The sequence below is a fragment of the Ambystoma mexicanum genome, chromosome 1p (assembly GCF_040938575.1).
Source record: "Ambystoma mexicanum isolate Mex_15411 chromosome 1p, UKY_AmexF1_1, whole genome shotgun sequence".
Classification (NCBI taxonomy): Eukaryota; Metazoa; Chordata; class Amphibia; order Caudata; family Ambystomatidae; genus Ambystoma; species Ambystoma mexicanum.
In genome coordinates, this window is record NC_090921.1 from 989,143,717 (window position 1) to 989,166,257 (window position 22,541).

Sequence of the window (22,541 nt, forward strand, 5' to 3'; positions counted from 1 at the left end):
AATCTCAACTTCAAGATTTGAGAGACAATCTCAGGGACCATAGACTACACATTGGAGGACGTGTCTGTTTTTGGGAGGTTTTGCATCTGGTTTTTGGTACATTAGGTTTGGTTATTTATACGTTGCATATTTTTGACTAAGTGGCAAATCGAAAGAGACCACATAGCCCCTTCTTGACCAATCTGTTCCGGCTCTGCAGATAGCATCCACTCCCAGTCTGGACTTTAGTCCAAGCTCCACCGTATCTGTCGATGTCGACAATGGAAATCTAATTAACTCATTGTCCGCTGAGGTGAAGAACTGCAAGTCTGGAACTCCTTTCATTATTGAGAGGATCGTACTCCGATTCAACCAAGTTCTTGTTTTGTTTGTCAGCTCCAATCTCGAGATGATAAGCACATTTGGCACCCTGTTCTGAACAGGGCCCTGCAATTTGTTCTCTTGTGCCAGGGAAGGTTGGTCTGTACAACTCCTTAAGCATGAACAGGTTGATTGTATGGGAGCAACTGCATCCCCTAACCTTTGTGAGGTTTCCATTATTCAGACCTCGGTGATCAAATAATTCCTTCTAGGAATAACAAACACCTCCTTTACAGGCAGCAGTGTGGCATTATCATTATTAGGAATTGGTGGTAAATGCTGACTAGCCGGGAGTGGCACAGTATGAGTCGTTTTTTCTTGGTGGCCTCTCAAGGTGGTGTCCCCTACGGCTTTCATAGTTTCAACTCGCTGTTTGCCTCTCAAGAAAATCGGAGCATTCTTTAACGGGTCACAAAGGATCTTGGTTTGGATCCCTACTGTTACTTTTGTGAGCGCTAAATTAGTGATCTCTGTTCCAGCCGTTTTATCTTTTTCTTGCTTGTTCTTTTTTTTCCCCCCTAGTTTCAATGGAGGTGTTAACCCATTCTTCTTGGTCTTACCCACTTCTTCTAAGTCAACCCCTTTAAACTTTCGAATTAAGTGATTTGTATCAGCACTCCTATTTTTATTTTTGCATGTCAGATGTTTTGTTTACTTTTATTCTCCTACGACAGCTGGTAAATCGTCATTTGAGTCCAAGTGGCGCTTCTTCCTCTTCTTTTTAGTTTTTTCATTTGGCTTCTTATGTTTGCCACTAGTTTCTATCCCCTTCTGGTACATCATCATCATCAGGGAAGCATTATCGTTGGAGCTAAGATTGTCCGGTTCCTCCGCCATCTGGTCTAGATGGACAAATTCTTCTTGAGTTGAGGCTGATAGAGGGGTGTCGACTATAGGAATAGTCTGGGCATCACAGGGCAATAATGCTGCGCATCGTGAGGATCTTTGCTGATGCAAGCAGTACCTCCCGAGAGCATCTTCAACCAAATTTGAGTTCAGTACCATTAGCTCCTCCTTGGTCCCCTTCTATTATTTCAACAAAAAAACAATTTTTCCAGATTTGTTTTTTTGTGTTGTACAAGGTCTCCCCCCACAGAGTCGTTGATAGCTGACTTCAGGGCTACCAAAGAGATTTCGTTAATCTCCAAATCCTTGGTATGTTCCAGGAGTAATCCCGAGAGGTGTTGTACCTCTGTTTTCTAAGTTTTTAATATTTTGACTAATGAGCTGAGGACAAAATTTAGAGTTGTGAGCGTAGGTGCTGCATCCTCTTGAATCAGATTTGTTTCTGGGGTATTATGTTTTGATGGGGACCTGTTTACTCTCTGTTTTAATTTATCCCGGTTTTCTGTGGCCACTTTGGAAACCTCTAATAGTGCTGATATTGCGTTAAGTTCAAATGAGGAGTCTAGGGTTATATGGGGAGCTGGAACTCCACCACCCAACCCCTGAATACTAACACCGTAGGTTGTATTGTAAAAGTCGCCCTCCTTTGGTACAGGTGGGTGACTTACTGTTTGATCCAAAGGAACTTCATTAGCACATGACGGTCCTTTCAGTGGTAAAAATTCTGAGATGGTATTTTTAAGCGTGGAAGCAGTAAGTGTGTACTCCAAATTTGATGCCAGCACGCGTTTCAGATTCTGGTGTGAAGGTGTTGATGCCGCAGAAACTCTCATCGACATTGGGCAAGGCCCTCGTTCCTGACTCCGTAGGTACTTGATTATCCTACACACACTTTTGGGCGGAAAGAACCTTCCACCCCCCCCCCCTCCCACTGGGTAGGGTTTAAAAATGGATCTCTCCACCACTGTGGGATTTTTGTCCCACCCAACTGGTTTGTCGAGTTCTGGAGCCCTAAAGTCCTCGCCTATAACACCACTGCGCAGATTATATGAGCCTGACATAATGGTCTTAGAAGTGAGTAGAATAATACCTTTCCCTGCCGGTTGGCCTTCACACCTTCACAGGGGGAAAGGCAAATATAGCAAGGTAAAGTCTGGCAAAATCACGTACTTGCAATCTGTAGAGGTTCAGCCCTGCAGCTCTGCAGCATCTGCAACAACTGCGACTTAGCACTAACTTTAGACGCGCTTTGCGCATGTGCAATGGTTTTGTATCAGTTCAGTCAGACACGGAGAAGGCTGAGGATGCCGAGCAATCAATAGCTCCCGGGCTCCCAGGCTTAACAGTGGATAGCAGAGAGGTTCAAATATAGGTTCCTATGCAGCCAATTATCAGCACACAGTAAAGGTATCTGTAACAGGATACACAGGATACATAAAGAGCTTCCCGCACTAGTCGCTGCACAACTGCGACTTAGCACTGACTTCGCTTATTTGACCTATGTGCATTTTAAGGAAATGTAATGAATCTGCATGTACATCATTATTTTGCAGTGAATACAAGAATGTTTGCAACTTACCCCACCCTTATATCATTGGGTATGATTATACAACTGATAATTGAAACAGTTTTGTATAGCAGCAAGGTACAGAATAATCTGATAAGGCCTATGCCCAATGCAACTCTGAACACTTGGAAAGAATGCAGATTGTGTCAAAAGCATTCTATTGTCTGAATATCTGTTGCCCTAATATTATAGACTAGTAATACCAGCCATAGCCCAGACCCATTATCCTTTCATGGCAAGTAAATGCTATTGCAATATTCCTCTCCACGTATACGGTAATGTTGGCAATGCTAAAGTAGCAGACGCTGAGCATGACACGTGTCTACTCAAATATGAATTTGATCTCTAAGGATTTTGAGTTATATAATGCGTACTTGCAAGGGGACAGTTTCAAAGTGCTTGTGTGCCATATGTACAAAGAACAGGAAGAATAGGAAGCATGGGATGAAGTTATACATCCAAGTAGCCTGCTTACTTATCGTCAGTATCAGATATTGGAGATAATAGTTGGGTTACATAGTGTGAGTGATGCTTTTATTATTGTTATAATTATTAGGGTATTTATTGAGTGTGGAGCCAGCTTTGGGAGCAACTGAGCACTTTACAATCATAGGGTGAAGGATACAGTGAGGGAAGCAGAGAAAAGGTGAGTGGGAGTTAATGGGAGAGGGCGAGGATGGGCAATTTGAAGCAAGGGATGTACAAGCAACCAGGGGAGGGGAGACAGTGGGGAGCAGATCAGAGTCTCGGGTACATTGGGGAGTGGAGGGTATGTGGACCTATGTTTTACAGAGGAGCCATTACTTGAAGAGAGTACGTTCTGGAGCTCTTTCCTGAACTGTAGCCACGATGGGGTGAGTCTGATGTTGACAGGAGGAAGTTCCAGAGTCTTGGAGCATAAACAGAGAAGGCTGGTCTTCCCGTTCTTTCCTTTCTGCACCGTCAGAGTTCAAGTCTGAACATTTCCTTAATTCTGTTGGACCGCAGACCTCCGGAGATGCTGAGTTTCTCAGGCAGATAGTTTGGGGACTTCGGGGTGACAGCCCTGTTGATGTTGCAACAGGATTTGAAGATGAAATGGGCTTGCAGCGGGAGACAGTGCAGTTAGAGGGGAGTTCGGGTGATGTGGTCGAATTTCCAGAATCCTTTCATGAGTCGTGCTGTAGTATGCAAGACCCATCTCAGGGTGGCCAGGGTAGTTGCTGGGAGAATAACAAAAGTTCTGGTGCTTGATGGTTATTCAAATTACAACAAACCTAAAAAAAGTGGATGTAGGTACAAGTCGGGTAACCTTTCACAGAACCAAGAGAGGAAGACTCAAGGTTGTCTGGTAATATCTGAGTATGTTCTGGGGCAGAGGTTAGAGTAAACGCGTGGTAGTGAGGCATATAGGAGCCATGGGTGGGGAGGGAACAGTATTTGGTTAATGTGTGCAGACATACCTTAGCTTTTTCTGTTCATGGAGCGACTTTTTCGTATTCGTTTTTACCTCTTGTGGCTGTATTATTTATTTATTTATTTATTTATTTATTTATTAGGGGGTTTAGGTTTTTAAGGTCATGCATGCATAATGGTGTAATGTAAATTAGCTAGAATATCACGACTAGTTATTTTAAGAGAAAGCAAATATCAGGTAATTGATGTGGCATGTGCCTTATTAAATCTTAAGAAGGTGAGAATTGCCTTCGTGCACTGCTAAAAATCCTCTGTGCAGCACCCAGAAGGAAGCACCCAGAAGGAAGCGCAGCTTAGAGGGAACATTGGCCACCACTGTGTCAGACTTGTACTTCTGCACTCTTACAGTCACAGATGGAAAAGAATGTGTTTACTGAACTGTACAGTTACATTTTGCTGAAAACCTTTCTTTGGTACGTTTCATAAATAGAACTTCATTGGACTAATATTTTATAGAGCATTTTTGGAATATGAGACCAGATTAAATCAAGTGTTCTATCCTGTTTTGGGAATCGAATAATTTGCTCCAAATTGTTACTCTTAAAATACATGGTTCATACAATAAATAATTTGGGGAACATATCATATGGCCTATTTTAGTTTGGATCATATTATGGTATGAAAATGTGCACTAGATGGTAGCAGTGATCTTGCTTTTAATTTTCAATTTAATACGGAAATCCATATATAGCAAGGTCAGCGCAGCCATCTAGACTACCTTTTTGCACATATTTGGATAATTCCTTCAAAGGGAAAATTCTTTTTGGTGGTGGCAGAAATCAGATTAAATCTGATTTTACTGAAATCTAAAAAGCCTAAAAATGGCCTACTATAAGGTCTTGAGAACTCAAGGACCAATGAACAGTAAACATTGATACACAATGCCGGCAGCTAAGGGAATGTTTGAAGGTCTGTACTGCGAGCCAACAGATTGGCGACCTAGTCCACTCAAAAGGCTAGGCACTGGAAGAGTTTCTGTCCCGATGAGATGAGACTGAGGCTCTCCAGGCCAAACCTACTGACATAGGGTCTCTTAAACAAATGCAAGACCTTTGAGAATCATTGCTGACAAAGGGTAAATCTATTTATAAAGGATCCTGAAAGAAGGTTTAAGAAGATAGCAAGGGCTGCCTAGGTGAAGACTGGCTGGTGGGGCATAGCGACCGAAAGAGCAAATAAACTGGGCTGTACGCTGAGGGAAACTGATGAGCAGCAGTTATGAGACCTATTAGTGAGATTCTTCCTTCCAAGTAAAGGAGCAAATCCTCCGAGTAGCTAGACCTCTACCACTAATGTGCTTTGCAAGTTCAGACGTAAAACTGTACTAGGATGTGGCTCCAAGTAAAGTGTAGGAACAATCAGTTGATCAAAAACAACTGATGAACTGTCGCAAAGTACAGTGAAATAGTTGGGGTGGGGCACTAGAATAGGTAGAGCACTGCTCTTGATCTTGTACCTTCATATATTTACTTTGCTGCTGGTGATGGGGCTCAAATGAGAAAGTGCCCTTCTTTCTCCAAATGGTAAGTTTTGAAAAGTGGTATTTGAGCCCTGTTCAACTGAGCGCTTGGTTTATTTGAAACTGAGCTATTGTTCTGATATATTTTATTTGTATCGCGCTTGTACACAAGTGTTTCAGAGCGCGACTAGCCAAAGGAGGGGAACAGGGGAGAACACAACACAACAACAACAACGATCTTACTAGGCCCAGTGACATTGAGAACGCGCATGGGAAAGGGAAAAGGGGAAAAGTGCATGGAAGGGGGAGCGTGGAAAGTGCAGAGCAGAGGAGATTAGATAAATAATAATAAATACAAATAAATAGAAAATGAAAGCAATAAACAGTGGTAGTTCAGCCAGCAAGTGGCAAGTGCTGTGTTTAAGGCAGCAAACTGGGTAGGTCTTTTCTTAGTGCAGAAAAAGAAGAAAAAATGTGGTGGCGGGGGTGTGTGTGTATGGGTACAGATACAGTCCCCAGTGCAAGGAGTGGCCAGGAGGCAGTGCAGGAGGGTGGCAGGGTGAGCAGGTACCTGGGCCCAGGGGACAGAGGGTGGCCAGGTGCACAACGCCAAGAGAGCAGATCAGCAGGGGACGGGGAGCAAAGGCAGAAGCAAAGAGGAAGGTCTTGAGGTTCTTCCGGAACCGGAGATGGTTCTCAAGTTTTAGATTGGCAGGGAGGCTGTTCCAGAGGGAGGCACCAGCTGAAGATAGCGATCTACCCCAGCTCATTTCTTTGAAAAACGATTGACCCGGAGGGAGTTGGAGGTAGAGGAGCGAAGAGCTCGAGAGGGGAGGTATTTGCGGAAGGATAGCTGAAGGTATTTTGGACCCAGGTCCCAGAAAGCCTTGTGGACAATGCAGAGGGTTTTGAATTTAATCCTTGCATCCACTGGGAGCCAATGGAGAGATTTCAGGGCTGGCGAGATACGATTCCAGGGCTTGAGGCCAAGGACAAGTCTCGCAGTCGTGTTCTGGATAAGTTGCAGAGGGCGGAGAGTAGAGGCAGGTAGATTTAGAAAGAGGCTGTTACAATAGTCCAACCTAGAGAGAGCCAGAGCTTGGGAGACAGTGAACTTCTGAGGGAAGGAGAGGAAAGGCAGAGTACCTCTGAGGAGGTGCAGTAGGAAGTTTGAGAAATAGGTTTGTTGCAATAAATAGGATTGAAACCAATTGTTGGTGCTGTATTTATTGTTGGTCAGCCGACATGTGTTTCAACCCTCGGGGGACTTTCTCAAGGCGTGTTGAGTAGAAGTCAAGTCATTGCTGGGTGGTTGTGCGAGTAAGTCTAGGATGCAATTTCACTTTCTAGCCCCGGTATGGTCAAAATCCCATGTTGTCCCTGGTATGGAACAGTGGCCCGTTGTCCATGTTAACACCCAATTTGATGTTTGAACATTTATTTTGCTAAATAGCAAGAGCTAGGACCCCGGTAGGGCCTGTGGTCCTGGCAGCAGCAGTCATGGCGATCTGTTGATGATCTCCAGGCCACCTGTTGCAAAGTACAGAAGGCTGCTTTCCATTCCTTTTACAATTTCAATGTGTAGGCTGCTCACATGATCACAAAATGAAGTGAGAGATTGGCCCTTGTAGAGAGCCGAGTCTAAACCATTGAGTCCATGTAATTGGCAGTGGGTGTGTGGAAAGTGAGCCTCTCTGAGACCATGGGACAGCACATGATGATGTGGTGGTGACTCGTCCCATGATGGTCAATATATCAGATGACCACCTCAATAAAGTTTGTTTAACCACTCAGGTCTTCCAAGATGATTTTTGTAACTGTCCCAAAAAAAGAAAAGAAAATAGGGGAGGAAGTATTCCATAGCGGGGGCCTATTATAGCATCTAGATCTTTTGACATGGAGAAGATTAGGCTTGTGGATTCGACTATAAGGGTGATTGAGTGTATGCTGCTGACTGGAGTTTAAACCCTTCTAACCCAGGAAGGAGTTGCCAATCTTATGCCTCAGCTACTTTTTCCTCATGTATTTCATATGGGTTTGTTCTCATTTTGTTCATATGTTGGAAACCCCTTCAGTTCTACTCTTCTACTGACCATTCACATGAGGTGGTGGGACAGAGTCATCAAACACTTTAAGCCCAAAGTCATCCACAGTAATGGTTAAGTTGGTATCCTTTAAATATCAAGGCTTTAAATACTGAGGGATGAATGCACAGATGTGTGTTTCCTCCAAGACATCTGCTGTACAGGGTGCAGCATGGGTTCAGTTACAAAGCTCTGCCTCAGATTTTAATTTAATCAGTAAAGGCGGACAGGAGAGGCACTGATACATTAGCTTTTCACAAGAATGCCCCCTTTGGCCTAACTGCTTCAAAGATGACTATAAAAGGACGATACATTCTAGTAACTGGTGGTGAACCAGCAAGGCATCTTATCTTGGAAAGCACGTCTTGAGTTGGCGGCACCCGCGCATAAGGAGGAAAAACTCCACTAAACCACCAGGGATTTGGTATAAGGATACCAACTAGCCCACCATGCAATCATTATTATTAAAATGCCTACTGTAAGGTCATAAAGCAAAGGAACGAACGTGCTCTTTGGATTATCCTACTGCCCATGTTAGAAACGCAGTAGAGCCGCGTGGAGAAGTTGTTATGCCCCTGAAGGTCAGGTTGAGTGATTGGCTTTGGTAAACCGGCAAATCGTGGGATTAAAGGTAAATTTGAGAACTGTCTAGTGTCCGTTGTACTTGGGTGAGAACTGAAGATGGAGGAGGATGTCTGGAGGAGGAGAGTGTGGAAGGAGTATGCAGGTTGTTGATAGAGGAGTATGTAGAGTGGTTCTGAAGGAGTGTGAGGAGGGATTGGAGTAGTGGTAGAGCAAGAGAAGAGTTAGTGGTAAGTGAAGGTAATGGTAGTGCTGAGGGATATTTGTTGTAGAGGTTGGTGTTAGTGAGGGGGAGAGAAGAAAAGCAGTAGTAGGAGAAGTGAAATGGTAGAGGTAGTAGTGGAAGCAGAGAGACAAGGGGAGGAAGTAGTTATGGTCATGTAGTAGTGGTAAGAGCAAAGAGGTAGTTGAAGTAGTGGCAAGGAGGTGAAGTGGTAGTGAGAAGAGGGGTAACAACTGTGAGACTAGTAGGACAGTAAATGCAGGTAGTGTTAATAGCGAATGGGGCAATAGAGAAGGGAGGAAGTCTGAGGAGGAAACGGTAGTGACATCAAAGGGTGGAGGTAGGAAGGCAGAGTGCAAGATCGGAGGGATAGTAGTGGGGTGCCAAGGAGAACACTGTGAGACATCAGTGTAGAAAAGGGCCAGGCAAAACTGTGCATGCGTGCCCAACATGTGAGCCCATGTGAAAGAAGGAACCATTTCCCAGTCTCGTAGAACATTAAGCAGGCCTACAGGAGGGAAAGATGGAAGGCCTCTATGGAGTCAGTCAACTAATCTTTAGGGAGATGATCATAGGCCAAGCCGAACAGACAGGCAGTGGACAGGTTGAGGGTCTCCTGTACATAGAATTAACGTCTGTTATTGACGCCTGGGCAGAGAGGAGAGCAAGGCCCGGGAGTCGAGATGGCCCTAGCGCCAGATACCCTGTCGACCCTGATAACCCATGGTTTCATTAGCTAGACATCTGTTATCAAATAAACACCCTTGAACTGGCAGATGTTGTCAGAGTGGTTATTTGTGGTGCACCAGTCACATTAATTACCAAACGTGTTGGACAGAAAATAGAGAAATAAGCTCCTACTTAAACTCATCGGTCCCTGCTCACGAGTAAGGATCCTAGTGAGCTGTTAACTATAACTTTCCTTCATTGAGGAGGAACCCTTCTATTTGTATGTCTTCCCTTGGCACTACCAATGCTGGGGTGTTCAGATGTACAAGTGAACATATATTTCTCCCCAGTTGACCTGCAGGCCCAGTAGTGGTCCATGTTCCTGCCTTCATGCCTGGTATCTTCAAAATCTGCTTACATCCTTGATTTTCCCCAACCTCTTCTTCGCCATCATTCTGGAAACATAAAACCGCTCCCTTGAGCGGTACGATGGGCATGGGCCCTGCTTCGTTTTCAACCCATGTGAGCAGTTTAGCACTTGCTTCCAATTCCTTGAGGAACTTGTCATTTTCTTGCTGTACTACTTCAACTGGATAGCATGTGCTTTGCTTCCAACCACTCCTTCTTTCCATCCGTCTGTTGTGTATACTTGTGGCTACACCAGCATCTACGGTCTTTCCCAGCATCCTGGCATTCCTCCTATTTCCGTGGGTCAATGTCTTGGGACACTGTAACTCCTTCTGCATCACTGTCTGTACTTCCCCCTTACGTGGTCCCTCTGTGATGTACTTTTGTATGAATTCCAGTAATCGACCAACACTTCCTGAGTCTTCATGTAGTTCTCTTTGTATGGGAACATCTTCTTGGACATCCACCTTAGTGAGGCAAGCTTCCTTTGGAATCATACTCTTGTGGTGCAGAGCGATAAATGAATGGGGCCTTGTGCTCTTGCTGCTGGAATTTCAGTTGCCACAGACGTTCTGGATGCCCTCATGGCATAGGGGGTGAGAGAGCAGACCTAACTGCTCTCTTTTGTTGTTTGTTTCCCCACTTTGGCCATGTGGCTATGCCACATGTTTGATATGCAGGTTGAATTAGCTATATAGGAATTTACCTGGTTAAAATCTACTCTTGCACTGCACCTAACACTTCCTTAGCAGTGCTTATCGCCTGCTCGGATATGGCTTTCGTAATAGCATGGATTGGGGTTACATTAGTAAGGGTCAAGGCCTGTGATTGGGGAAAACAACAATCTTAGTAGAACAAGGAGTGTAAAGAGGTAGAGACGGCAGAAGGCACAAAACATCTTCACAATATTACAAATTATATTTTCGATGTTATTCTTGCAAATTTCTTTGTGTTGGTCCAAAGGTTTGTGCAAGCCTGAGAAATGCTTTATTATTGTGTTAGTGTATGTTAGATTAAGATCTACGCCTATAGCATTGGGCGAGTGCTGCGAAGAGAAATTGCTCCTGCACTGTACGGATTCTCGAATCACCAAGCAGCGTAATGATAGATGGATTCCCAAGTGTCCGCTGTGGTGGGTAGGTGTGGGCAACATATAACAGAAATGCATGCAAAAATATCCTTGGAGGAATCGTTCGTTGAGTCTCTGCCGTATCACAGATCAGGCAAAACATTCTTGGAATGCTTTACGTCTATTGAAAATCAAATGGCTTGGACAGTCTTTACTTTCTCGACGAATACCTATTGTAAGGAAAAGCTAGTGTACCTAGCCTAGATGTGCGTATTGTCCTTCCCTAACTCTGGCTCTGGACCATGTTATCTGCTGGTGTTGTTCTTTGTCTTTCTTCTTGCATCAAATCGTCTTTTAGAAAGGAAGAGGTCTCGCCTCGGCAGGGCTTAACGTCTCCAATGTAATTCCATACTTTCTTCCTTTTCAATTTAACTGCATGGTCTGTGGCTAGCTCTACCACAAAGGGGCCCCTCAAATGTAAGATTGAACCAGGGCCTTAGAAAACTCTGCAGTAGGGCAGTGTCCCCTGGATAAAGTAGTGGTTGTTTGAGGATTCTTTCACTTGTGGCTGGAATGATATCTTCCTCACTGTTCTTCTACCTCTTCCCTGCACCTGCAGTTGGCGAGAAATTAAAGACCCACTGGCCATCAAAGAAGTCACATAATCGTACATTTAATTTCCAAGAATAGCAGATTTTGCATCTGCATCTGTCAATACCTTAATGGGAGAAGCCAGGGGTAGTCTCAGACGCCGTCCTGTTACCACCTTATTGGGTGTTAAGTGGTGGTCGGATCTGGGCTGATTGCGCAATGAAACAGTGCTAAGGGCAAACGTGAAGCTATCCCTTTTTTAAAGTGGCTTTTATCTTTACAATCTTTTCTTTGAGCAGGCTGTTGAGATGCTCACACATTCCGTTCGCGTGCGGGTGATAGGCACAGGAGAATTTGTGCTGCATCCCCAGTAGGGTTGTGATGTGCTCAGAAATCTCCACCCGGTTTCCCGATATTCGCGGCTATATTAAACTACAGATAACCGCGGCTATCTGTGGCTCAAACATAGAATTACTACAGATTGCCAAGGGTATGTGTAATTCCGTACCCGCAGTTATATATTTCTTTCTTCAAGATATTTTTACAGCTATAGGGACGTCGGGAGTGAATAATCGACCATGGCCAGTGACACTAAAGCCATCCAGGTCTGCCATCCATGCAGTAACCAGGACAGACTCTGCTTATCTTCAAAGTAAGGAAGGGGGGGCCAGCCTCCTCAGGCCATGTTGCCTGATAAATGAGCCAAAGTTACAAGACCACGAGGCTTAAAGGGGATGGCCCTTTCATGGCTTTGAAGCTAAGCAGGGTCAGCCCCGCTTACTGCGTGGATGGACGACCGAATGGGCATCCTCATTATTTATTTTTAAACCATGCTACTGTCAGTCCATGAATGTTTTGCACTTGGAGAACTTTTTTTGCCTTTTGCTCGAATTGCATTCTGGTATTTGTAGTCTCCCAATCAATATGGAGGGGGGGATAATGCCACAATTGTACACTTTTTGCCTAACAGTTCTATAAGTATCTATATGTTTGAGTGAGACTATGTTTACTTTTCAAGTTCTCTATAAAGCAGAGTATTGTTGAAAGCCAGACATAGGGGGGTGCGCAGGGGAAATGAGAGTAAGTCATAAGTATTTGTTCACGATGTGGCAAGAAAGTTTCCAATCATGTGCAGTTATTTTCCCCTGATTATGGCTGCTTTTCAGGGCACAAGTAAAGGACACGTGTGTGTACAGTATAACTTTGTTTCAGAGGGCGGATGCAACCCCTTGGTTTTGTTTGAGGTTGGCAAGCTTGCTCAAGCATTTGGCTACATGGAGTTTACTCGGCTTGTCATGTTCCCAGTGCAGACGCTTACTCGCTAGACCACAAGCACTGGTTTCATATTGGGATTTTGTTTTCCAGGGAATATTTCACGACAGATTGCTGGGTTTAAAAGGTGAGCACCTTTTTATATTTTGCCAGCATATTTATTGGAACATTTCCTCTTAGGTTATTTTTCTGGTGTTCATTACTTTTTTTTTTTTAAAGTCCAATGCTATTTTGTCTTGCACACTTTTTTGTAAGGGGAAAGTCAATTGAACTGATTTTGTATATTTCACTTTAAGATATATTTTCACTTACTGAGCATCTATTCATGGGTGCCACCTTTTTGATTTTCGCAATGGGGGCAAAGGTACCTCAGCATATGTTGTTATTCTTGCAGCCGGTCTTTTTTTTGTGCTGCTTAAATGTGGGTAGTTGGGGGTTTTACAATGTATCACAACAGTCACCAAGAGACCGGCCATAAAACAAGGGGCTTGTAGCATGCTGCTTAACCAAAGTGTGATACACCGCTAACGATTTAATCTCACTGTACTGTGCTAGAAATGACATTTACCAAGAGGCCTTGGTGTAGGAGAGAAAAAGTGACGTTTGAGGAAAGAAGATCGGAGTGGTCATGCCGGGGTAAGAGCAAAAGCCTTGCAGTTTGGAAAGTCTTCAACAGCGGAAGGAAAGTGAAAGGAGGGAATTCTGTGAAGGTGTGATTGAAGGTTGAGGAAGGGAACACCCACAAATTGTGATTGAAAGGTTTGAGCCCAGTGCAGGGAAACGTGTACTGAATTGTGGTAACCAGAAGGAAACAAACTTTTGTTGAACCGATTACTGTGGAAGGCCAAGTGGGCCCTGGTCCACGAAACGAAAAGCATACTTGTGTCCGAAACCAGAGTGTGTCGCAAGATTGAAGTGTGCCACCTTGCCCCTTGCTACAAAACATGGGGAAGGGAGTTTACTCAGCCATACTGACATCTCTTTCGAACACTGATTTTCGTTTTTGCATTACACATCCCCTTTACACATTTATTGCATTAGAAAGAGGGCTGGCATTAGATTTATTAGTAAAAGCCTTTTTATTTTGACTAAGGACTTATAGGACTTTATTTTCTTTTTTTGTTTGATGGTCGAGAAAACTCCCATCTTAGTTGTAGGGCAACATAGGAGTTTTCCAACCCCTTTTAAACCATCAATAAAGGTTTTCAAACTTGCAGCTCTTGTGTCCGTGTCTACTTGTGATACCATACCTCCCGCACAGTTGCAAGTGTTTTAAAATATTGAGTGGCCATGCCCACCGGACATGGCTGAAAGCCATGGCTAGTGGTCTGGTAGTGTTTTAAAATGGCCAGTGGCCATGCTGGCCATGTGCAGAAAAAAATCTATGGAATAATGAAACCCTTGAAATTCAAGGAAAGAACTCTCATTGCAGGGACGTTAAGGTGAGAACTTAACGCAACAAAACTCCTGAAATTCAGCTAAAGCTACCTTAACTTTGCGCCCCCTGTTGCGCAGCCTATGACCACAATGATGACATCACTGGTGACATCATCTATTACCTACACAAAAGTCAATGGGCCTCATTGCGGTTCCGGCGGTACCCCTGCCGGTGCTACGGGCGGGATGCCGCCGGACCCATAAAAAATGACCGGCTCCTGACTTCCCAGTGCCACTGGGCTATTCCAAGTCCAGTGGCCCGGAAGTAGGCGCTTGTAATTCCGTTCGTCCCCATTCCCATAGAGTCCATTAGGACTCTATGGGAATGGGGACACAGGAGCACCGGCACCATTGCTAATGGTGCAGGTGAGCCCGTGAAAACTCTGCGGGCGGGTGCCGTCCCGCCCAGCAGAGTTGTACTGCGCTGGTACGGAAACAACGGTGCCGGTAAGCTAACCAGCATGTTGTTGCAAGACCGGCACACTTAGAATGAGGCCCAATGTAATAACAAATTCGATAATATTTAAAGATTACTTTTACTTAGTACAGTATGTGTTTTATTTTAATTTTAACATGTTAATCACTTACAAAAGACATACAGAAAGAAATATACATCTATGTACAAGTTTTCAAGCAAATGATGATTAAAAACATTCTTTACTATATATATATATTTAGAGTAGTAATCACATTTTTTTTTCCAATACTCCTGTATGGAAATCTTAAAATAGATCTAAATACATAGTAGTTTCTTGTTTTAAAGCACTTCTCATGTCATTTAGAAAATGAATGGTCTACCCATTTTTCGTACAATAAAACAATTGAGTATTTACATATGTTTATTTTAAAACGTAAATAATTAGGGTTCAACATGTCTCTTTCAATTTCTACTGATTTTGTTTGTAAATGTACAGATTATATTATAGTGAACATGTCTTGGATATATTTGGCACAAACAGAAACATTCTAAGCATTGTACCATTTATAATTCAGTTACTATCTTTTACCAAAGTATTACAAAGGAAGGCTTCACAAGTAGGGATATGATGCATATGTAGCTGTTTACTGTTTTAAACAATGTGCTCATTGTTATGTACTATTCTAAAATGCTAATATTGCATATGAAGAAACGTAAGGGTGGTCTAAATCTGGGTAAATACCTAGTGATCTTACAGCTGATGCCACCTTTATTTAAATAATCATTATTCTCCAGCATGGGGTCTGGCATGGATTCACATGCTCATGAATATTCCCGTCGTCAGGCTGGGAATCCTCAGTGAAGAAAAAATCGGTATTAGTTTTGTTTCTGATCGGTCTTTCTTAGTAGTAACCAATCACTGGTCTCTGGGTCATGCTGCCCCCAGCCAATGACTGCCCTCTCCCTAAGCCCCGCCCCTGGCAGCCATCCTCAGATTTTTACCGCATGTTCAAGTGTTGGGAGTCCTCGTGCTATAGCTCTCTAGCGATTACTGCGTTTTGCATTTTTTTTTTTAAAGAGTTTAATCTCATTTTTTCGGTGAATCGAGCCTCAAGCTCCACCGTTTCTACTTCTGATCAACGGGGACCCATTTTGTAATTTTCTATGCCCCTCAAGGGTGAAGTTTCGTTGAGTTACGCTTCTTGGAGGATTCCAGAAGATGAGGCCTACATCATGGACATGGCCCAGGACAAGGGAAGCTCGACACCCGGATCCAAGCTGTTCAGGAACTGCCCTGGATACGGATTACAGAATGTTTCCAAGGAGGATGAGCATTCGAGATGTCTCTACTGCCTTTACGAAGACAAAACGTATGTGGAAAAGGACTGTGCGTTTTGCAAGAACTTGTTGGAACAGACTATGAGGGATTGTCAGATCCGCCTCGCCAGCTGGCTGGAGAAGGGCCCTGCAGGTGAGAATAATAAGTCCGAGTGATCTTCTAAATCCTGTGAGGGCGCCCAGGTGACAGGGGCCCAACAGAAGGCAAAGCACTGCGAGTCCGCAGGCACCGGGAGCGCCGAAGGGTCGGGCTCCTCGGCTGCCAGGCAGGGCGCACTCTCACTGACGACATCAACCACGAGCCAATGATCTGGCTCGGGGAAGAGAAAATCCGAGAACCCGGGTAAGCTTCTAGAGAGGCCCCGGTCGATCTCGAAGGATTCAGCCAAGGGGGAGCGAGGCGGTGACCCTCCCCCCAAGGTGAAGGCCTCAAGCACGCCCAAGGTGGTGAAGGCCTTAATTCACCCGGCTAAGGCCTCTATCGAGAGAGTTGCGGTGGCCCTGGCGAAGCCTGTGGAGGCTACCCCAGTGGAGGCGACCTCGAGGCCCTGAGTTTCCCTGCCACCACGGAGGGAATCCTCTTTTCAGCTCATCGATAAGACCCCTGTGGAAAAAGAGGTGGGGGGGGCTGGTGGCCGTTACGGACACGGATACAGCCTCTGAGGAGGAGCTGGTTGAAATCGTGAAGGGCCTCAACAAGAGGTTCGAGGAGGTCCGGTCCCATGGGAGGAACCCCGAGGAGGTGGACGAAGAGAGCGACGCTGGCGCCGACGAGGCTCCCGTGGAGGAGCAACCATCACGCCCGTCACAGCCAGTGCCCGAGCCTCAGGACAACTCAGTGGCCATTTTGATGGCAATCCAAACCTTATGCCCGGGAAGGATGCCTCTAACCCCAACGGACGACCCGGCAGAACAGGGCCTCCAAACAAGCAGAGGAGAGTTCATCCCCCCGCCTTTCCAACCCTTGTGGCCCGCTCAGCTTTAATCTCCTTCCCCCTGATCCGAGGGATGACACGGAACAGATATGGCCACGACGGGGACGGATGATGACGGTGGTGACGACGGGATGGGCTTCCCTGCCCGACGAAATTGGCTCCTTCAACGCCATGATTGCCAGGGTATCTGAGCTTTTCCAGCTCTGCCCTGAAGAACAGAAGAAGGAAGGCTTCCTCTATCAGCGGCGTGAGGCCAAGAGGAAGATGGTCCTTGCGGAGCCTTTGATTGACGATATCTGGGACGAGGGACTTGCTCTCCTGAAGAACCCGTCCACAGCGCCTGCCAAGAGGGATCGGTACGAGAAGTACCGGGTCCCCGATTCTGCCCCTTTGCGCCTTTGGGCACAGCGACCCCGGATTCGGTCGTCTCAGCGGCGGCCAAGAAGAAAGCGGCGGGGGAGACGGCTTCAACTTCAACCTCCTCACCTGACGGCGAGGGAAAGAAACTGGACGCCATGGGACGACGAGTCATCTCTTCTGCAGCGATGACAAATGGCGGCCAACGCCCTAGCGATTGTGGCCTGCTGCGACAGGGAGCTGTGGTACAAGATCGCTCCCCTCCTGGACTTCCTACCGGAGGACAAGAGGGCAGAGGCCCTGGAGATCCTGCAGGAAGGTGAGGTGGCGTCGGACCACGCCATAACGATGGCCACGGACATCGCTGACACCGGGTTCCCCCAGTTGGGCAACAGGGTTTGCCTTCGACGGCGGGGATGGCTCAAGGCAACTGATTTCCACCAGGATGTGCAGACCAGAGTTTTGGACATGCACTTCGACGGGAACAACCTGTTTGGAAAAACAGTGGATGAGTCACTTCAGGCCATCAAGACCGACACAGACGGCTCGGGCCTTGGGAGTTTTGCAGCAACGACGGCCGCCCTTTCAGAACGCCAGAGGCGGACAGGGTGCCTCCAAGGCATCAGGCGGCGGCTCCTCGACGTACCCCACCAAGCGGCCCGCTCCTCGTTGCAGGAGGCCTACAGAGGACGCAGCAAGTCAGGAGGATCTCGTCGTCGTCGCAAGGAGGCAAGGCCGCCGCCAAGCTGGACTGAATTGGCCGTCGCGTCGGGACACCACCTGAGCAACCCGGTGGGAGGCTGGCTGGCAAGGTTAGTCAGCGTGTGGGAGTCCATCTCCACCGACCGTTGGGTGCTGGATGCTCTGGCCCACGGGCACACTCTCGAGTTTCTAAAGAAGTGCCTCCGCATTCCTCCCATGGCCAGGAAGGAAAATCACGTCCCTCAACTGCTGTTAGAAGTAAGGGCGATGCTCAAGAAAGGTGCCATCGTGCTTGTCCCGAAGAAGCTCCGGGGCTCCGGAGTATACTCAAGGTACTTCCTCGTCAGAAAGAAGACAGGCAGTTGGCGCCCCATCCTGGACCTGCGTCGGTTAAACAACTACATCAAGGCCCAAAAGTTCAAGATGGTCACCCTCCAGCACGTGCTGGGACAGCTGGAGGAAGGCGACTTCCTATCGAATAAAGAACACCATCGCCGACTCACTCAGCAGGGAGCTGCGCTCGTGCTACAAGTGGGAGCTGCGTCAGGATCAAGCGGATCGACTCTTCCAACGATGGGGCAATCCCCAGATCGACCTGTTCACGACGGCGACGAACTCCAAGTGCCAGAGGTTCGCCAGCAGGTTTCCCCAGCCGAGGAGCATGGGTGATGCGTTCTTGTTCCCGTGGGACGGCCTGTTCCTATATGCGTCCCCCCCCCCCCCGTTGCCGTTGCTTCTGCGACTCGTCAACCAACTCAAGAGGACTCGGTGCAAGATGATCCTCGTCGCACCGGCGTGGCCGAGACAGATCTGGTTCCCGAACCTTCTGGACTTGTCAGCGTCCCCCCCCAGTCAAACTATCGACGGACGCAGATCTTCTCTCCAGGGAAGGAGGCGCCATCCTCCATCACGACCCGGGGTCGCTGAACCTGCAGGTCTGGCTCCTGCGGCACTAGAGTTTGGAGGATACGATATCCCGGCGGACTGCAAGGAGGTGCTTGCAAAGGCCAGGGCGTCCTCCACTCTCAAGTGCTATGGACACAAATGGAAGAGGTTCTCTGTCTGGTGCCGTGCACAGAAGATTAACCCTCTGCGAATTACAGCCCCTCAAGTGCTGCCGTACCTGCTGTCGCTGGCCAAGGCGGGGCTGGCTCATGCCTCCATCAAAGGCATGCCTCCCCAGCGTGGGAGCTCAACGTGGTGCTGACCAGGCTCATGGGGGCACCTTTCGAGCCTCTGCATTCGGAACCGTGGAAGTTCCTATCGTGGAAAACAGCATTTCTTGTGGCCATCACCTCTGCACGACGAGTGGGAGAAATCCAGGCCCTATCCTGCAAGCCTCCATACTTGACTTTTCACGAGACGAGGGTGGTGCTGAGGACGCACCCCTCCTTCATGCCCAAGGTGCCGTCGGACTTCCATCTCAACGAGCCTTCGGTGTTACCAGTTTTCTTCCCATCGCCGGCCGAGAGGGCTTTGCAGTCGCCGGATGTAGCTAGAGCGCTGAAGAGTTTCCGGAAGACATCACAACTGTTTGTGACCTTTGGGCCTGTGAACCAAGGGAAGGCCCTCTCGAAGGCTTCCATTTCCAGATGGCTCTCTGGCTGCATCACGCACTGTCACCGGTTGGCAAACCGACCGTTGCCAGGCCGTCCAAGAGCCTATTCGACCAGAGCGATCCCTGCTACCACGGCGTTCCTATCTGGTGAGCCCCTGCTGGACATCTGCAGGGCTGCTACGTGGAGGTCGACGCACACCTTCACGAGATTCTACTGCGTTGACCGGGATTCCAGGGAGGAGTCCAGAGTCGGCCAAGCAGTGATGCGCAACCTGTTCGCCTGAAGGTGGGCCTGGTGAGGAGGTAAGAGATGCTTAATGTTGAGTTTATGTAATGCTTAATGTTGAGCCTTGCCACCTCCCGTGGTTGTGAATGTGTGTACTGCTGTATGCTTAATGTTGAGCCTTGCCACCTCCCGTGGTTGTGAATATGTGTACTGCTGTGTATTCTTATATTCATGAGCATGTGAATCCATGCCAGACCCCATGCTGGAGAAGGAACAAGTTACTTACCTGTAACTGTTGTTCTCCAGCATGGGTCTGGCATGGATTCACATGCGAACACTCCCTCCTACCCCTCTGCGGCTCTTCACTTGGTCATACTGCCACTTTACGTGCTACCAAATCTGAAGATGGCTGCCAGGGGCGGGGCTTAGGGAGAGGGCAGTCATTGGCTGCGGGCAGTATGACCCAGAAACCAGTGATTGGTTACTACTAAGAAAGACCGATCAGAAACGAAACTGATACTGATTTTATTCTTTACCGAGGATTCCCAGCCTGACGACGGGGAATATTCATGAGCATGTGAATCCATGCCAGACCCATGCTGGAGAACAACAGTTACAGGTAAGTAACTTGTTCCATGTCATATATGATGCTATTAGCGATGTCACCTTTGATGTCATCTGCGATGTTGTTATTGTGATCCTAGGCCGCGCGATAGGGGACGCGAAGTTAAGGTGGCTATAGCTGTTTGTGAGGTGTTTTGTTGCAATAAGTTCTCACCTTAACGTCCCTGCAAGCCCATGGGGTGCTAGTTCCTTGGTGCTGTTGCGAGAGACTTCTTTTTTCTTCTTTGCACACACTTCTGAGTCCCCCCAAAACTTGAATTTTATGTTTTCTCCAGCTTGGGTGAGGAGCATTGAAGACCCAAAGGAAAGTCAAAGGTTGTGTGCCTGAGTTGTTCATTCCCTCTGATCCTCCGTACTCTATCCACATTGTTCTTTTGTTCCATAATAAACTACTTGGTAGTATATCAGAAGGAGCCATTGTCGTGGTTTTGTGTTTAAACTCTGCCCTGTTTGACAAAATAATTCCACTTAAATATAAATAAGTTTACCATTGGAAAATTCATTAATTGCAGCGTTTGCACATTCGTTTTGTTCGCCGGTCCATAATTAATAATCTTGATTGATTTAGATTTTATTTTAAATGCAATTGTAATTTACATTAAGTTGCTGACCCATCCCGTTGCTACTCTCTTCTGTCGCCTAATATTGTCCATCTGCTGTGGGTGAGGTGACGGTCTGTAACCCTCCTGTTTAACACCGGGGGCCTCATTACGAGTTTTGCAGTAACAAGAAAAACAAGTGGTAACTGTATTACCACTTGTTCTTTAAGTCTGCCTGATAATGGGTTGTAAACTGCCTACATCTTCCTGGCAGTATTCTGTCAAAATAAATGTTTGCAATGTGTGTGGGTGTGTGTTTTCGTGTGTGTTGTCATTTGTTCTGCATGTGTGTTCTGTACTCCTCATGTTTGAGTTCCAACAAGGCCAACTTAGCCTCTTATACTTCAGGGGTCGGTAAATGAGTGCCAACTTTGGCTGGGTAAAAAAAAAACGGTATTTAAGAAAGTTCTGTGTATGGTGCATTTGCTAAAGCACAATGTAAGCAACTATCATTATAAGTTATTCGCCACTTACCTTTGTGTTGGTGCCTCTTTTAATTCTTCAATTATTTCTTGCAGACGTTTGTTGGAAGATTCCGCAGAATCATGGACTCTTCCCAGAACGCATACAATGAGGACACATCAGGACTTGTCTCGCGGCTTGATGAGCTGGAGCGTGCCTTGTTCCAAGCTGGCCAGAAAGGACTGAACGACTTTCAGAGTTGGGAGAAGGGCAAGGCGTCCCAGATCACTGCCTCTAACTTGGTCCAGAACTACAAGAAGAGAAAGTTTGCTAACACAGAAGACTGAGCTGGAGGTGTCTGTGTAGAATCCAAAGAACCGTTCCAGCAGAATAATGCAGCAAACTTTCCACAGTGAAGATGCAGAGCTTTCAAATTGGAAACAAGCTGTGACACTGGAGAAATAGAAACTTGTACCTGCATATTCATTTGGCTTCCAGAATTGGCACAAATATATGTACACAAACAAATCTAGTGTTTGCATTCCGAATCTCTAAGTTGGATGCCGTATTTAAGACTGCATCAATATGCTCCCCAAAGAGCTGTACTGTGGCTTTTCTAAGATACCAAATGGTAATTGTAGCTAAAACATACATTGGTGATACTGCTGCAGAAGCATTGTAGATCAACTCTAAACTGGCTCTGACCATAACATTGTATGATCCCTCATGTTTGCCTATAATTCAGTAAAAACATATTGCACACCACAGGCTCCTATGTTTTGACTGTTGCTTTTGCAGTAGTAGAAGAATCATTGGAAAATGCTTGTAGCTGGCGATGGTAGTAGGAGCTGATTGGTAAAGGACTACGGCACTTTCCGGTGCCGAATATAGTGTGAGGGACCGTGATGTACTTTTTGTGCGTATTTTGTTTTTTTCTTCTACAGCACAAGCCTTACTTCCTTGAACCAACGACTTATCTCCCTCCTACTGCATAGCAATGGGCAAGGATTTTAAGGGTCTTCGAGGGCTTATCACCTCCCAAAATCAGGTATAATTGCCATGGAATGGGAGTTGACAAAGAGAATGAGAAACAGTCATCATAAGAAAGGAAAAAGGAAGAAATCTAGTGATGGAAAGAAGGGGGTGGGTTGGCTAAAGACAAGGAAAGGAAGGAAGAATAAATCAATGAGATGGTGGAAAAGGAAGAATCGACCACATACCATACAAGATTATAAAATAAAAAGGGAAACTAGATGAAACAAGAAAAGGGAGAGTAAGAAAGGGAAAAAAGGAACATACGATACAGAGAGACAGACCAGGAATAAATGGAACAATTGTGATATTAAAAAGGAAATGGAAA

General features: G+C 46.2%; 1 protein-coding gene across 1 annotated transcript in view; it reads left to right on the plus strand.

The window, feature by feature from the left end:
• Window positions 1-21,946, plus strand: part of GINS3 (GINS complex subunit 3) — a 109,741-nt gene extending 87,795 nt beyond the window's left edge. The window contains exon 3 of the mRNA XM_069654531.1: window positions 21,298-21,946. Within this exon, the coding sequence (XP_069510632.1) occupies window positions 21,298-21,528 (231 nt within the window). The 3' untranslated portion in view covers window positions 21,529-21,946. The remainder of the gene's footprint in view (window positions 1-21,297) is intronic.
• The last annotated feature ends 595 nt before the right edge of the window (window positions 21,947-22,541 follow it).